The 16188-nt window shown below is 47.7% G+C and overlaps 1 protein-coding gene across 1 annotated transcript in view; it reads right to left on the reverse strand.

Annotated features, from left to right (window-relative positions):
* Nucleotides 1–436: 436 nt before the first annotated feature.
* The window catches only part of LOC307078910 (protein bicaudal D homolog 2-like), a 39087-nt gene continuing 23335 nt past the window's right edge, over nucleotides 437–16188 (reverse strand). The window contains exons 5-10 of the mRNA XM_079740928.1: nucleotides 15703–15949; nucleotides 13449–13706; nucleotides 13014–13222; nucleotides 12258–12786; nucleotides 11512–11663; nucleotides 437–6358 (exon numbers count right to left, since the gene is read on the reverse strand). Of these exons, the coding sequence (XP_079597054.1) occupies nucleotides 5974–6358; nucleotides 11512–11663; nucleotides 12258–12786; nucleotides 13014–13222; nucleotides 13449–13706; nucleotides 15703–15949 (1780 nt within the window). The 3' untranslated portion in view covers nucleotides 437–5973. The remainder of the gene's footprint in view (nucleotides 6359–11511; nucleotides 11664–12257; nucleotides 12787–13013; nucleotides 13223–13448; nucleotides 13707–15702; nucleotides 15950–16188) is intronic.

Consider the following 16188-nt stretch of genomic DNA (forward strand, 5'->3'; position numbering starts at 1 on the left):
ACATTGGATGATGAAATGCAACAAGGTAGAGCAAGGCCGCCGGGAAAGGGTTGAAATATGAGAAAGGATAGAAAAAAGAGAGGAACAGACAGAGGAAGAGACAGACGGACAGAGAGGTGGGAGTAGAAGGGGCTGGTGGACTTTTTTATTTCTCTGGGTGTGGGTGTGCATTGTGTGAAACGTGATCACGTCCCCGAGTCTCCGGGACAGCTGGGAAGTCACTCCAGCCTTTTCCCAGGCCTGAGCTCCTCCAGCTGGGAACACTCTGGGACGAGGCTGGGCCGGATCCGTCAGCCTGGGACTGCTGCTGCGCACTCAGCTGTGGGGTTAACCCTTCAGAGCACAGCAAGACGGCACCCACACACACACATACATATGTATATATACATACACATACATAGACAAAACCCACACAAGACACATCTCTGGACTTAAAGTTACCTTTATTCTTTTTTTTCTCGTTTTTTCCTTAACCAGTATGACTACCCTTACACAGCCCATATCTCTCCAGGAAAACAAACAACACTTTTCATAGCGGTATTTCAGCAGTAATACATACGAGACAAAAGACTCGTCTTTTTTTTCCTTTTTCAATTCTATTTTTGTTTTTTTCTTCTCACCCATTACCAAGTTATACGTTTGTTTTACAATTCTGTGTAAAGGTCCCATAACTGAAAAAAACATGCATATGACATTTAGCTGTAATCATTATGTCACTAATCATAACGCACATTATTGATAAGAATACAGTACTGCATGACAATTCAAATAAATACAGGTGAAGTCGTTATTTCATATAAAAAGGTATCAAACTCTCAATTATGGAGCAATACTGAACACAATATGACAATATAAAGTTTGCACAGCTAATGTATTATCACAATGCTAGTGCTTCCAGCAAACAGAAAACTTTGAGGTCTTTCAAAATGTAAAACAGTATCAGAATTGCACTTTATCTTTTTACGTTTCTTTTTCCATATTTCAACTTTTAACGCCTCAACAAGCGAGCTTTGGCTATAATGGCACAGTTCAAGCTTGTTGATGCTAATTTAGTTTTCTGTTTCCTGAAAACATTAATGCTTAAAGATGATATAAAAAAGATCAATAATAAAAAAATAACACCACCATAATGAACGACGGAATGAAAAAATGCGCTCTCACATTTTCCTCCACAATACTATTGATATCACATTACCTTCACCATACATAGCTAGAGTTGGAGATGTTTCCAATAGCCAAACACATACAAATCAGATGCATGGAGGGTGTTGTTCATTGGGATTTATTTGGGTTCCCAAAGTGTGAGAAAACCAATCAAAATAAAACATCATAACTTTTTTTTTTTCTCAATATACCCCTGAATGTTTTGTATGGACGACTGACCCACATGATTCCCTACAATTAATTTATTTTTAATCGAGCCAATTTAAACTGTTTTTCGTTCTTGCAGATAGGGGTCGACCCTTCGCATTTATTGCTGCTCACAGTTACTTTGAACCCAACCCTTTAAAAATAAACATAAAATCCTAGTCTAAGATTCTCCCTTGAAATAATGAAAGGCACTACTGGTTGGAAACAAGAAACCAAACAAATCAGAAAACCGTATCACGTCCCTCGCAAGAGCCGTGGTCCAAACTAAGCCTTTCCCATTGACAAAAAATGTCCCTTTTCATAGTCTTGATTCTGTTCAACCTAAAATGGTGTACCATGATTTGGCACGATAAGCAAAGGGAGAATGGAACAATTCCAATTTGGAATTTTAATCGATGCACTTGTAGGGAATTCTGTTGGTCAGTGATCCACGTTCAGTGGAACGCCCTTCGGTAAGAAGCTGGGAAAAAAAGCTTGTTTTTGTCACACAGTTTTTTTTTCCTTAAACACAACTCACCTTCTTTTGAATCAAGAGCGTTGTCAAGTTTTAGCGCAATTTTTCGAACTATTCCTAGGAATAATAAATACACGAAAAACCCCAGAATTTGATCACCCTGGACTTTTTCTATCAGAGATCATAATAGAACAAACATAAAGGCTAACAGAGTGTAAATATATAACCAAGAAAAAAATTAACGTTTTAGATGGTTACAATTCTCACAGACAGTCAATTAGTAGGTCGTGGTTTGTGGCGCCTTCCCATATGCAAGAGGCGTTTGCTCATCACAAAGTAGATGTCACATAGGCCTATGATCCTATATATAGCCTACTATGTGTAGATATGGGAAAAAAACTCAAACCACGCCACTACGAATTTCTCTGGTTGATAATAGTATGACATTTTCCTATATAATGAAAGTGCACAGAATAATACAAATAATAAAAACTAAAATCCAAGAACATTAAAGTAGAAAAAAATAGTTGTCATTACATTGAGATACAACCTGTTTTCCTTTGCCTTTAAATTGAGGGGTAATTATAATATTGAAGTCGCTCATACATTTCCCACGGAAAGTGTGAGCCTTGTACTTAGAAATCCTAGCTTCTGGCAGCAGCAATTAAAGAAGTGAAGTTTAGCTTGATTCCCATCCATGTCATATTGCATAGCTTAAATGAGACAGCAGTGGGGGGAATACAATTAGAAATCTAGCTTAAGGACGACTGTTTTCATCGTTTGGTTTTCGGCTGGTGTTGCCTTGATATCCTCAAGTCCAAATTATCTATGCTGTGCTAACCTTCGGCGAAACCGATTCAGAGGTGAGAATCGACCTTGTGTCAGTACCTCCTCATCCGGGCAGAACTACTGCAATAACTGGAACAAATGAAGAAAGAAACAACACATCGTTAAGGTGAGCATGCTTCCTCTTATGAGTATTAGTGAAAACTGTAGTTTAACAGTGAGGAGCTTGTCGCCTCTTTCGAGAAAGAAGACACAGTGACTTGTCGTTAGTCATGGCAAACAGAAAACATGAGCCGAGTTAAACACCCTGAGCCAGTGTTAAAATAAAGCTTATTATCGTATGCATAAAATGCGGGGCAGAGTACAAGCGAGATCGCCAAGCAGAAGCCGCTAAGAAGCCAGTGACTCGCTAGTACAGCGTTCATTCACTTCCGGGGCAGTTGAAACATCACCCCGCAACCAAAGCAAAGGAGAAAGGCATCCCCCAGTGTGACGTGCTGGTTAATAATCATAACAATAACAACAACGAGTGAGTTGTGTATTTCACATGCATTTGACATCAATCAGAGATCTGACGATGTACCAGAACGGCAACTCAGAAAAACGTATTGACGAGTGGGCGGAGCATGTTAGCACAGAGGTAGGAGAAGCTTATTTAAATATTAAAGTGGCAGGTCGTTATGGCGACAGATAAACTAGACGTTGAATTCAAACTGTATGAAACTATATCCATAACAGGTTATAATCTGAGTACATCCTGGGTTGTTAGGTCTAACTACCGCTCAGTGGTTTCACAGAGCATATACTAGCGGTTAGGGGTAACATTTGGACTCTATGTCCCTTGGAAAGTAATTAGTTGATTCAAGGCTAACTCAATGACCATGATCAAGACCAGATTCCTGGTTATCTGCGCTAGCATGTTTAGTTTCTTATGCTAGCTTTCTTCACTAGCCTCCTTCTTTAGCTCCCTGCTCCCGGAGCTCCTCGGAAAGTTTTCATCTCTCCGCTTTCAAGAAATTTTTATGCAAAAGAAAAAGAAACCCAATATGTCACTCTTAAAAGTTCATTAAAATGTATAATGAAATTAGAAAAGAGTGAGTGAACATGGACCTCCAGAGGAACTTCTCTTCCCCCTAGCCTTTCACTCTGTATGGTGGCATAGCTTTCATGTGTAGGATAGCATAGCCTTCAATGTGTACAATAGCTGTGTCCGTCTCTACACTGCGTGCCTTTTACCTATGGATGTGCTCTCAAGCAGGGTTGGCGCCTTACATTTTCTGCAATAGAAACAAGCTCCCTCCCTTTGTCCCTGAGAGGAAGAAATACTGTAGAACGATCCTGCAAGATCCTAACCTGAACGCGGTCGTATCAAGAATATAATTGGGGATTTATTCGTTCTCGGTATAGTTAGAAAAAAGCAAACATACTTTGATTTATCTTGCAGGATCTCCGTACATCAACCCTGCTTTTCGCATCATAAAGCCTATGTGTTTATGATCCACAAGCAGTACTTTGTAATATCTATACAAGCCCCACTCGTATTGGTTCTTTCTATATGCGCAAGGGTTTAAAGCTATTTTAGATACTAAGACAGTACATAGGTTTATCCTCACACACCCAGAAACAAAGGGACCCCTCTTTGTAAAAATATATACAAACAAGGGTCACAATGCTGAAGATTATGAGACACACACACACACACACACACACAAGCAAGATGTATGCAATGCGTGAGGACGTTACCTGACATAAAAGATTACCCACAATCCCTCTTTTTTTAGTTAAAGGGTGAGTGGCGATGTGGGGTGAACAAGCGTCTGACAATCTGTAAAAAGAGTCATATGGGGGCGAACAAGTGACAAGACAAAGGTTAGAGACACCAGGCGTGTGTGTTTCCAAACCACATCTACACACACATGATATCAGAGCTTTAAGGTCAGCTTCCAAGGCTAATGGGGAGAAGGGACGGTGTATTATATCATCAGGTGGACAGGGCTTTACATAAATGTAGATAAATATATATTTCAGGTGATTCGGGTCGACAGGCACTTTGACTCGTGTCTGACGATGGTCGTTTTTTTCCGATAGCAGATTTAGGATCCAAAATCGTTTGGATTTGTGCTCTTTCAGGATTTGCATTTCATTAAATTTGTGTAAAGAAAACAAAACAAAAAAACCTGCATTTTCAATAAAAACTTGTTTTATCTGTTTCACAGTAATCTAGATATCCTTTATGTCGCGACTAGGGAACCTGAGGCACCTCTGACCAAGCGCACTTGAATTTAGCTATGGAGACCGATTCGTCAGAAGCCATAGTCCAGGCAGGGAGAAGCCTGCCTGGGTTGTTCTTTACAATGTAGAGCCCTGTAGCACATGGGTTTAGATCACACATCTGAACACAGATACACTGTTGGAAAAATAAATTAAAAAAAGCTTGTGAGCATTTCAGCTGCAAAGCCATGCAATTTCTAGTACTGATCATCATCACTACCATATTGGTGTACAAGCATATTAAAAACAATCCCGTAATTACAAAATAAAATATAAAAACTATATGTGGTCACAGGTGCTCCTTCTCATCCGGTCCGCTGAAGCAATTCGTCAGCTAACCCACTTGTGACTTTGAATTTCGGTCGAGAATACTCCCAGGGCAAGGGCTTGCCGTCGGAGATTGCATATTTTTCCTTTATTTCTTTTTTGTTCATGTAAACATTAATCAGTGACCTGATTGGACAGTGGGTTGCCGGGGCAACAGGCGGGTCCTGGGGATTGGCCAGGACACCGAGAAGGTAACGAGGGGTCGTTTCATCAAGGAGCACCCTCGCCAGCAGACAAGCCTAAGGGTAGAAGACGTCACGCTCTGACCCACGGCCGAGAGCGTGACGCCCCCTTCACATGTCCCCCCAAGTGACCCGGCGGTACAGTGAGGGGGCTCGGAAGACACCTACGCACAACGCGGGCCAGCGTTTTACACCCGACGCACGGGCACCAGGACGGTGGCGAAGTATAGACACCCAATAATATCCACAAAAACCATCCCGACTACGACCACAGGGGGGCACACTCCTTATATACCACACGCCGAAATGTGTCCCGCCCCCGCCCGACACCTAGCACACACACACACTGTACACACACCTGCGTTCCCCCTGTAGCGGACACACCAACAGGCAACGAGCAGCCGGTAAGCACGGGGGGGGCTAGACACGCCCAGAGGGGCGGACGACCAAGCAAGCGAGCGGGGCTTTCATTCACTAAAGCCAGGGGGGGAGGGAGGCGACCCCTCCCCCCCCCCCCCCCCCTCTGTACACAGCGGTCCCGTTGAGGGGGGGGTCCTATCAGACACCCGGCCTTCCCAGTCCTCAGTCGCAGTAGATCTTGTACTTCTCGCTGCAGAAGACCACGGGGCCTCCCATGATGCCGTTGGGCAGGACGTTGCTGATCTCTGGGCGGCCAGAGCCGGCGCAGCTGAGGCTCTGACTTACGTGGGGGTTGAGCGTGGCGGCCCCAGAGGTGGTGGTGGCGGCGGCGGCGGCAGCAGCCGCCCGCCCGCGGCCCTTGGCCCGGCTGGCGGTGCCCCCGCGGCGGGTCTGCTCGTGGTCGAACTCCAGGTCCTCTAGCCGCTGCGTGAGCGCCAGCTTCTGCTGGATGGCCATGCGCAGCAGGGAGTTGAGGGTCTTCTTCTCGTCCTCGGCCGCCGACAGCTGCCGCTGCATGGCGTCCAGCTGGGTGACGTACTCGTCACAGCTGCAGGAGGGCAGAACGAATAGAAGGGTTGGTTTATTAGAAGATTTTCGTTTTTTCCTTTACTTCCTATAATCAGGCAGCAGGGGGCAGTGGCAGCTTCCATAGTCAAACTAAACAGCGTTGATAAATTAAGATGAAACCGGAAGACCCGAATTAGGAATTCAGATTACGAAATCACAATTGTCAACTTGTTATTTGATACATTTATGTAATTGTGACATTAAGAATGAAAAAATCTATCATTTGTATCACAACCTTTCACCTAGTTGGGCAGTATCCGTTACCACCACTAGGTGGAGCACTACACCCAAACCACAACGACCTGGAACCCTCACCTAACCTATCATTATATTATCTTCCGTTATCAGCTTTTTTCAAACCATTCAGTAGGTAGTGTTTCTGGTATCAATCAAATACAATGACAATATTAACTTGCCAATATGCAGAAATCCAACTGCTATGTTTAAGTTATTTTCCCCCTCATTGGAGGAGCTGCTAGCGGTGGAAGTCATGGGGGTATTGAAACATTCACGACCAGGTGATACGTTTAAGTATGCCATTTTAGAGGTTATCTGAATGCCAGGAGAAGGAGTGTGTACCTGGAGGCCCTTAACAATAGATCACAGACACAAAAGCATGCACACATTAACCTACAGGGTCTCCATGGAGATTCCCTTCCTCCGGATCCTAGAGACCAAACGAGAGGAAGGGGAGGAAGAGGAGGGGGCGATGGAGAGACTCGATAAGTTGAAGATGAGTTGGAGAATGGAAAGTCCATGACTGAAGGCTAGAGCTCCAATTTTGGGAAGATACGTTAGCAAGATTGATAGCTTTTATATAGCAATGGATACACCATCCATATCAGTCTGAAGCATGCCATTCCATTAGAGTCATTGTCGGCCGTTTTGGAAAAACGCCCCCAGCGATGATTTAGGGCCTCATCACACCCTCGTCTCCCTTTGCCCTTCAGTGTGAGAGTGTGTGTTGGACATGCGTGTTTCAAAGCGTTGACAGGTGTATAAACTGGGTCATCTGCCGGAATATGAAGGCACATCTCTGTCCCGCTCTCCCCATGCCCCCTGCCCATCGCCATGAGCTCTGTCCTTTTTCTCCCTCACCAGCAGATTCTTGCTTTCCCTTTTCAACCACCTTCCTTATTTCTGTATCGCTCGATCTCCGCCTCCTCCTTTTCTCTCTGCATTTCCTGGCCGCTTTCCCTCCCTCCCCCTCTTTCTCACTGTGGTTCTCTCTCTCTCTCTCTCTCTCTCTCTCTCTCTCTCTCTCTCTCTCTCTCTCTCTCTCTCTCTCTCTCTCTCTCTCTCTCTCTCTCTCTCTCTCTCTCTCTCTCTCTCTCTCTCTCTCTCTCTCTCTCTCTCTCTCTCTCTCTCTCTCTCTCTCGTTGTGTTAGGCTGCTGACAGGACCGTTTGAAGGGGCGTTCTTCAAGACAGGACCGCCACACCTCAGTGGAGAGAGCGGCAGGCCACTAAACCTTGTTTACAAGCGGCAACGCTGTAGGCTCATGTCATTTAGCCTCTGTTAAACTTGCTTTCTTTAGAAAAAATTACCACTCTCCCTGAGGTATTGCAAGTTAAAGAGTATATTTACTCTGTGTGGGTTCACTGTGCCTGAAGCTATTGGAGATGTACTCACAAGCCTCGCTCACAAAACCTACACAGCATTTGTGTGTTCTCCAGTTTTATTCCCTTATCTTCTGATACTCACATCCACACTTCTGATTGGTCAACTCAAAGGTCTCAATGTTTTGCTTTGGCTGGAGCCCATTGGCCGGCGGAGGCCGGCCAATGGCAAAACATTGACACTGTGGTTGTGTTCTTCTGGTTGTGGGGGGTGGGCGGTGGTCTCTGAACCCGTAACCTCAGCAGACTCGCCCAGGGCGAACGCACACCTTGCCCCCTCGCCTTGTGTCCGAGGGTTTGATTCCCGGTGGGACACACAGCTGGACAATGGGGATCAGTGCTGCTTCATTACACCCAGTGTGGGGCGGCGGGGGTCTCCCTGTGAGGAGCAGCAGCACTTAATGAGGGCGGGGACGGCCGGCCGGCAGGGGGGGACGGCTGCAGGGAGGGTCTGGGAGATTTTTTCCCGGGAAAAGAAAATCAAGGTCTCTGTCGTCGGAATGAGCTGAACACAATGGAGGCCTTTCTTAGGGCCGGCTGGACGAGGGGTGTGTGTGTGTGTGTGTGTGTGTGTGTGTGTGTGTGTGTGTGTGTGTGTGTGTGTGTGTGTGTGTGTGTGTGTGTGTGTGTGTGTGTGTGTGTGTGTGTGTGTGTGTGTGTGTGTGTGCGCGCTCTCACGGAAGAACACTTGCCACATTCAAAACATTGAATCCCTCGAGGCTGGTTTACATTTTAGTCTGACGTCAGGCGACAGGCTTTCTACCTAAAGACACAGCCGTGTATGTAATAACCACTCCACGCACACACACATACACACCAACAACCACCCATATAAGTCACTTACTACACTCATGTGTAAATAGCAGTAGCAACATTCTTAAATATGTGTTGTGTGGAACATCTCAAAATGTAACACAAACCCCCCAATACTCCCCACACCCCCATCCCCCAAAATCGGCTTTTCAGACACTTCTGTTGTCTGCTCCTCATTGGTCATGGATGGTGGGCCATCATAAAGAGTGTATGTGTGTGTGTGTGTGTGTGTATATGTTTGTGTGTGTGTCTGTTTGTGTATGCATTGGATGTGTATGAGTGTGTGTTCAACAAAAGTACAAACCAGACGTAGATATAATGAGAGTGTGCGTGTTAGAGGAACACGATTTGGTTCACTCTCTGACCAAGAAGAAAGAGCAGGAACGTGTTGAGGCATGTCGCTGGAATGTAAGGGGGTCTGAGATTATACTGTCGAACATGACACCAGTACAGCACAGACTGCTGCTGGAAAAACATACGCCTTTGTGCAACCTCCCGCACACACCCACACAGCAACAGCATAAGCTAACTCAAGATAACATACATGGCTATGTGTTGATCCAAGTGGATTACACATTGTGATTAAAACAACAAGATCCTCCCGAAGTTGACCACGGTCTGCAACATCTCTGCAATCTTAATCCATGACCACCCCTTCCTTCCTCCCCCCTCTCACTCTTTTTGTCCAGAATACTAGCAGTCCCGGGGACTGGCGGAAGAGGAAAAGGGGGCGGGGGGGTATGAAGGGGCAGAAGAGGGGACGGGGAGTGTGGGAAACCTCTGCCAAGCCAGTCCCCTGGCCCCTCAGAGGGGCCTTCGTCCTTCTCCCGGTCCCACTCCAACCCAGCAGCATGTGGGCCGTCATTTACATACCAATAACCCCGTAAACAGACTCTACGTTAGCCCTGCCTGGCGTGTTCTCTCCCCTAAATCACTGCCAGGCTAATAGGCTGTGACCTTTAATAACCTTCAAACACACATGGTGTGTGTGTGTGTGTGTGTGTTTACATTGATTTAACACAGCGCGTTCCATTTCCTTACATGGGCTGCATGCCGAGCAGTAATGGCTGTCTGCCGTCTACAGACACACCGAGACACGTCCTAGATGGCTCCTCTTCCACACAGAATGTAAACTACGAACGATAACAAGGAACGCTGGCTGTGGCGGTTGAGTCTGACAATAAACAACAATAAACCTTCTGCTTAACACCACTTCTATTTATATTTAGCCACGTCACTTCCATTGAGCATCCCACCCACAATGTCTGGATGTTTGATTCTCTGCACTGCACCAAAACTGTCATGACAACGCAATGTCTTATATATATGCTGACGCAGGCGTTCTCCTCCAGTTACTGATTGAGCCTGTGCAGGAATATGGACTGACTTCGGCACATTCAACCTGAAATGGAGAAAGGTAGGTATGAAATGGCAGCCAGGTGGGTGAGATGAAGGGCAAGGGAGAACATGATGCCCACAGCATCAACAATGCCTTGTTTATCACGGACCAGAGAGGCCTTTGAACGCAGCAGTGGGCAGTGACCCTACAGCAAACACCGGCTATGAAGAAACATGGAGGAAACTCTGTTTTGGACTTGTGTGTTGTTTGAGCGATGAGCTTTAAGCCTTACATGTGTTTGTTGTTATTGTCACAACAATACCCCCCCCCCCCCCACACACACACTCCAAACCTTGTGTATTGCAAGCTGAGGTAGGGATTACAAACAAACGTTTGGCCTGCTTCTTATAGGAATCAGGAAGCTTAATGATGGGGTAAGCAGCACCTCCCTCTGATCTCCACACACACACACACACACACACACACACACACACACACACACACCTCGTCACCAATATGTTTGCAGAATCAGTCGGCCTCCAAAACTCCAAAATAGGACCAGAAAAAAATGTCACCACTCCATGACACATACGCATTGGTACACAAGGGAAATACTTAACCCGCCATACCCTACAAGAATATGCAGATGCATAGCATATGTCGTGGATCTGATAAACATAGATGACCCAGTTGTTGTTCTGGATTGTCATCGTGTCCTATAGGTCGCCTGATGGTGCCAGATGGTGTCACCACGGCATTAACACACCAGTGTTATTGTGGTCTAATGTTGACTCTCTGCAGCATGCTCTCAGGCTCTGGGGAGCCCAAGGACACACTTGGCTCTTAAAATCACACACAAGTTTCAGGTGTCCCTTATGGCAGCTGCTCTGAGATTAACGGGTGTGGACATCGATGTGGGCTTTGGACGGCATGTTATGATCGACTTAATACCGCAAAAGTAACGTGCACCAAGGGGTGTAGTGAGGTGCTGCTGATCACTGGAAGTTTTTACTTTGGCGAGAAAGTTTGCAAATCTTTCTTTGTACTACATTATACCACAGATAATTCCGACCCAGCAATCTGATTCGTCTGAACATTGAGTATGTGATCAAATCAAGGTATTAGGTTGGACCCAATGCATTTTCATGCAAAGGGAGACACAACCAATTGCCCCACAATGCACAAAGATAAGCTATTTTCTTTTGTTTGTCACCGTCGTAAAATGGGAATGCTAAAATCAAGGGTGCGTGCTTTACTGTATGGTGTCCCACACCGTACCCTACTGAGGCAGTGCAGTCATGCAGGGTAGAAGAGAGTGAGGACCAGAGTCATGCGGGCGTTGGTGAACAGGCGAGGGGCTTACCGTGTGGCGAACATGGCTCTGAGCGAGGAGAAGGTGGCGGCGTCCTCTTTGAGGGTCTTCAGCTCGTTCCTCAGCTTCATCATCATCTCTGTCACCATGGCCTTCTCGTTCTCATACTTGCTCTTCAGGTTGGCCAGAGCCACCTCTGCTGTCTGGGAGGAGGGGCAGGGTTTAGAGCATTGCAAGAAGGACACAGGGTTTACTGATGGCTGAATGAAAATCGAATTGTCCGTAATGTGGGCCACATGAGCTACATTGTTCTCTCTAGGTCACACGCATTTGGTTAACATTGCCCGTGTGACCTGTAAACAAACTATAAATGTTATGTGGTTAAGTAAAGTAGTAAAATGAACGAACATGAACAGGTGGTCATGTTCGTGGTCTTCTGCAATGAACAGGTAGCACGCTTTAGTTTTATAAATTGGTTTCATGGCTCTATTTATCCAGACTGGGTCAGGCACCGAGACGCCACACACAATCTTTATAATCTTTAATCTTAATAGCCACAACAGCAACTGGGCACGAATTCTAATTCTGTTATACAACTCCTCTGGGTCTGTATAACTAAACAAACTGGCCAGCTGACGCCACACGGCCAGCCACAACTGTTTATCATAGATCTCAGCAGCAGGGCATGTGACGGGACAGCTGAACCCGCCATTCTAGAACAAACCAAAGGCCCCTCCATCATCACCAACCACAGCCAGAACACCGTCTAACCGCGGAGGATTCTGAACCAGACGGACCTGCTTGTTGGCCTTCAGCACCGTGCGGAGCGTGGCTATCTGCTCCCTCTTGGTGCTCAGCAGGGACTTGAGCTTCAGGATCTCCCCCATGCAGGCCTCCTTGTCCTTGTCGGCCACGGTGCCCAGCTCTAGGGAGGCCACGCGCTGCCGGGACAGCTCCGTGGTGCGGTCCACCGCCATCTGCAGGTGCTTGATCTGGTCGCGGATGATGGCCACCAGGTTGTAGACGTTCATGGGCTCGCGCCGGGGGTCCGACGCCGGCGGGGAGGGCAGGGAGGGCGGGGAGACCGAGTCCCCGAGGTCGGCGGGGAACAGGCCCTTGGTGAGCAGGATGGGCGAGCGGCGGCCGCGGCCCTCGGGGCTGCTGCGGCCGCCCTTGCCCTGCTTGTAGAAGTCCAGCATGACGCGGTTGGGCGTCTCGTTGTTGCACATGCACACGTGGTTGTAGAGGGTGGCCAGCTCCTCGCTGAAGGTGACCAGCTCGTCCTGGGCCACGCTCAGGCTGCCCTGGGATTCGCCGGCCACGTCGCTCACCTTAACACGCACACACACAAACACGCACACACAAACATAAACCTTGATTAAGCTGTCTTTAACGAGAGAAGACCTGGCTAAACCCGAAGTCACGCCAAGATTACGCTAAAGGTTAGGGATAGCCTCACGCTAACATCTCCATCGATTCCCAACCCTTTGCAAGATCGTCTTATGTAGGTCAGTCAATATCCTCTCCTCGTGCCTAATGCCTCCCGCCGGTACCTCACCTTGCGCAGCTCCTTCTCCAGCCTGTTCTTCTCCTGCCGGTCCACCAGGCTGATCTTCTCCAGGGAGGCCAGCTTCCCGCCCAGCGTGGTGACGTCGATCTCCAGGCGGCTGCGGTCCTCCTCGTAGCGGGACTGGCAGGCCTGGTACTCGGCCTTCAGAGTCTTCAGCTCCTCCTTCAGCTCCCCGGCCTCCGACAGAGCAACCTGACGCAGGCAGAGACACTCCATCAGTCCATCATCAAATCCCACTTAGTTTGGCTCTTTCGGGATGGACAGTTTGTGTTTTTCGAAAACAGCGCACACAGTGCATAGCTAGCACTACTCATTGTTCACTCAACTGGTAGCACTCAAATGTCTTGTCACTACAGCACCTATGTCTGGTAGCAATACCTTCGTACTTTTGCCAGTTGTTTTCCCTCCTCACACTCACCTTGTACTTGCACTCCAGGATCTCCGGCCCGTTGATGTCCACCTCGTAGTAGTCCCCGTCCTCGTTGCTGTCGCGCTCCTTCTCGTTGTCCAGGGCCGACTGCCGCTCCTTGCTGGCCTGGAGCTTGCGCATGGCAGCCAGGTTCTCCGTGAGGCGGCCCACCTTCTCCTGGTGCTCCGACAGGGCCCCGTTGGCCTGCTCCAGCTGCTTCTGGGAGTCCTGCAGGTTGCCCAGCAGGTTCACCTTCTCGCGCTCCATCTGGGGGCCGAGGGAGGGAGATTAATATGGGAAGTTCATGTTCTGTTTTGTTTTCCGAGTACCCCCTTTCTCATCTGGAGTCCCATTCCAGTCATTTCACAAATGGATTTGTTGGAAGGGGGTTCTAAGGACGTGGATGATATGAGCGACTCCTCTCTCGGGCCCAGCGTAATCGATCCATCACACCGACGGATTGCCTGTCATGTGGTAACTCTACCCTGGCTATGTGGCTTGCGTTGCCAGATAATGTGAGTCCCCGCCAGCTCCCTCTGGTCCAGCGGGGATGGGCACCAGCGTCAGGGTGACCTTAAGGAGCAACTGGACTGGGCTCAAGTCAGGGCTGGCAGTGAGCGCACTGGGTCTCCTTACATTCAAACATACACAAAGCAATGCATGCTGGTGAAGCACTAAGCTATTTCAGCACGTGTGTTAGTGTGTGTGCGTGTGTTAATAAAACAAGGCTAGCTAGGATGGCCCCACCCTTGTGCAATGTACTGCATATTTGTTCACATTATATTTGGACAACTAGATAAAAATGGGGCAGATGGTCTAAAGATGAGCTCTTGACACACAATAACTACATCTGCATTAGAGCCCATCTTCCTAATCTAGGTTTTACAGAAGACCGTCTCAATGTTAAGCTATAAGAAATGTTCACATAGATAAAATACTACCTACTATTGTAGGCTCAATTCTGCTGTTCATCATAAGATCTCAAAAGCAGCAGTCCGATTCATTCAAGAATCCCCAACATGATAATGTGAACATGTAAATGAATTAATAAGACATCAAGAACTTGCAATGTACATGTCCTAATGTGGGGCAACATGACCTACATCGTCTAAGAGGGCCTGTAGGCCACTGAAGGACTACGCTTCCAATTACAACCATCTCGCACGCACAACTCTTCATTTTGTTCTCGCAGCAGCCATTTTAGATCCAGCTGCAGACTATGGAGGTTGAGTCACTAAGAGTGAAACAGCGACAGAACCGATAAGTAAGTACTTTCGATTGATAGGATTGATGGGCCAGCTCCAGCTGGACGGACAGAGGAGGGTGGAGGGGCGGAGCACAGAGCAGAGCCCAGTAATGGTGATGCACTCCCTCTGTTCCTGTCTGTGATCTGTGGAGTGACCCGACCGAGTGGCTGGACACTTGACGCTGGTTTAGAACCCAACAAGGGCCTCTAGATTAAAATAGTGTACATACCAGGGCATCGCCAAGGAAACCTAGGGCTTCTCTTATTAACCTGACACCCGGGTTCCCCTTTCAAGAGGCATCTCAAGATTGAAGCCTGGAGGCCCCAAAAGCGGCCGCCGTCCTCCGTAGGTAACCAGGTTCCACGCTCGTAACCATGGGGACCAGCAACGAGACGCGGGGGTTGAGGTGCAGGCAGATGGTAGATCCACCCGTAGCCACCTCCTGCCGGCTGGCTGTCGCAGGGACTAGTGCTGCTGCCGATGGGTGGGGGGATTAACATTGCTCTAACAGGATATTTATCCCTGCCGTAGCCCTGCCATGGATCAAGCCGATGTGCTCCGCTGAATCCCTCGCACCTCTCCCAACACCCTGTCGTTAGCCAAAGGACACTTTCCACTGTCCTCTGCTCAAACTGAGGCAGCAGGTACTGGAACAGTGTTTGCTGACGATAGTGCAAGGGCTGCAGATAAATTAGTAGAGGGGGATGGAGATGGGAACTGGGGTTCTTTATGCAAGACAATCTCTTCACATTGAAGGGATTTTCTAAAGGAAGATATAGAAAATGGATCTATTGTACCATAATATAAGACAACATTTACACAATGTCTCAATAGACATAGACTCAATTCAGATTCTCATCTCGAGAAAAACAAAACTAGTTGTCATTTGTTTGATTTGGCTCTATGGACACGTCAGTCTATGGTAAAAGCCCTTCTCAAACCCTGTGCTGTTTAGAAGACATCTTGTTAATTATGTTGCACTTCTACTTTTACTTTGTGTGTGGTGGAACCCCCACCTGCAGCAGCTGCTGTTTGAGCTTCTGGATCTCGGAGATGTTGAGTTCGCTCAGCAGGTCGTCCACCAGGCTCGGCGCCGGGTGGAACAGGTCCTCCTTGTTGGGCGCAGAGTCGCGGTTGTCCTCGGCGATGGCCTGGGCCAGCTTGCTGAAGCCGTTCTCGTAGGCGCTGAGGGCGTCGTCATTGTTGGGCTCGATGCCCGAGTCGTCGCTGAACTTCAGGCCGTCCAGGGAGATGCTGAGCGGACTGTGGGGCGGGAGGAAGAGGAGGAGGAGGAGATGTTGATCAATATGCTTCTTCCTTATGAAGAGGAGAAGTTTGTGTTCCTTGTGCGCACACACACACACACACACACAGAAAGAGAGATACAGAGACAGACCTCGAGAGAGAGAGAGAGAGAGAGAGAGAGAGAGAGAGACAGACCTCGAGAGAGAGAGAGAGAGAGAGAGAGAGAGAGAGAGAGAGAGAGAGAGAGAGAGAGAGAG

The sequence above is a fragment of the Pollachius pollachius genome (assembly GCF_949987615.1).
Source record: "Pollachius pollachius genome assembly, chromosome: 8".
In the NCBI taxonomy this organism is placed as follows: Eukaryota; Metazoa; Chordata; class Actinopteri; order Gadiformes; family Gadidae; genus Pollachius; species Pollachius pollachius.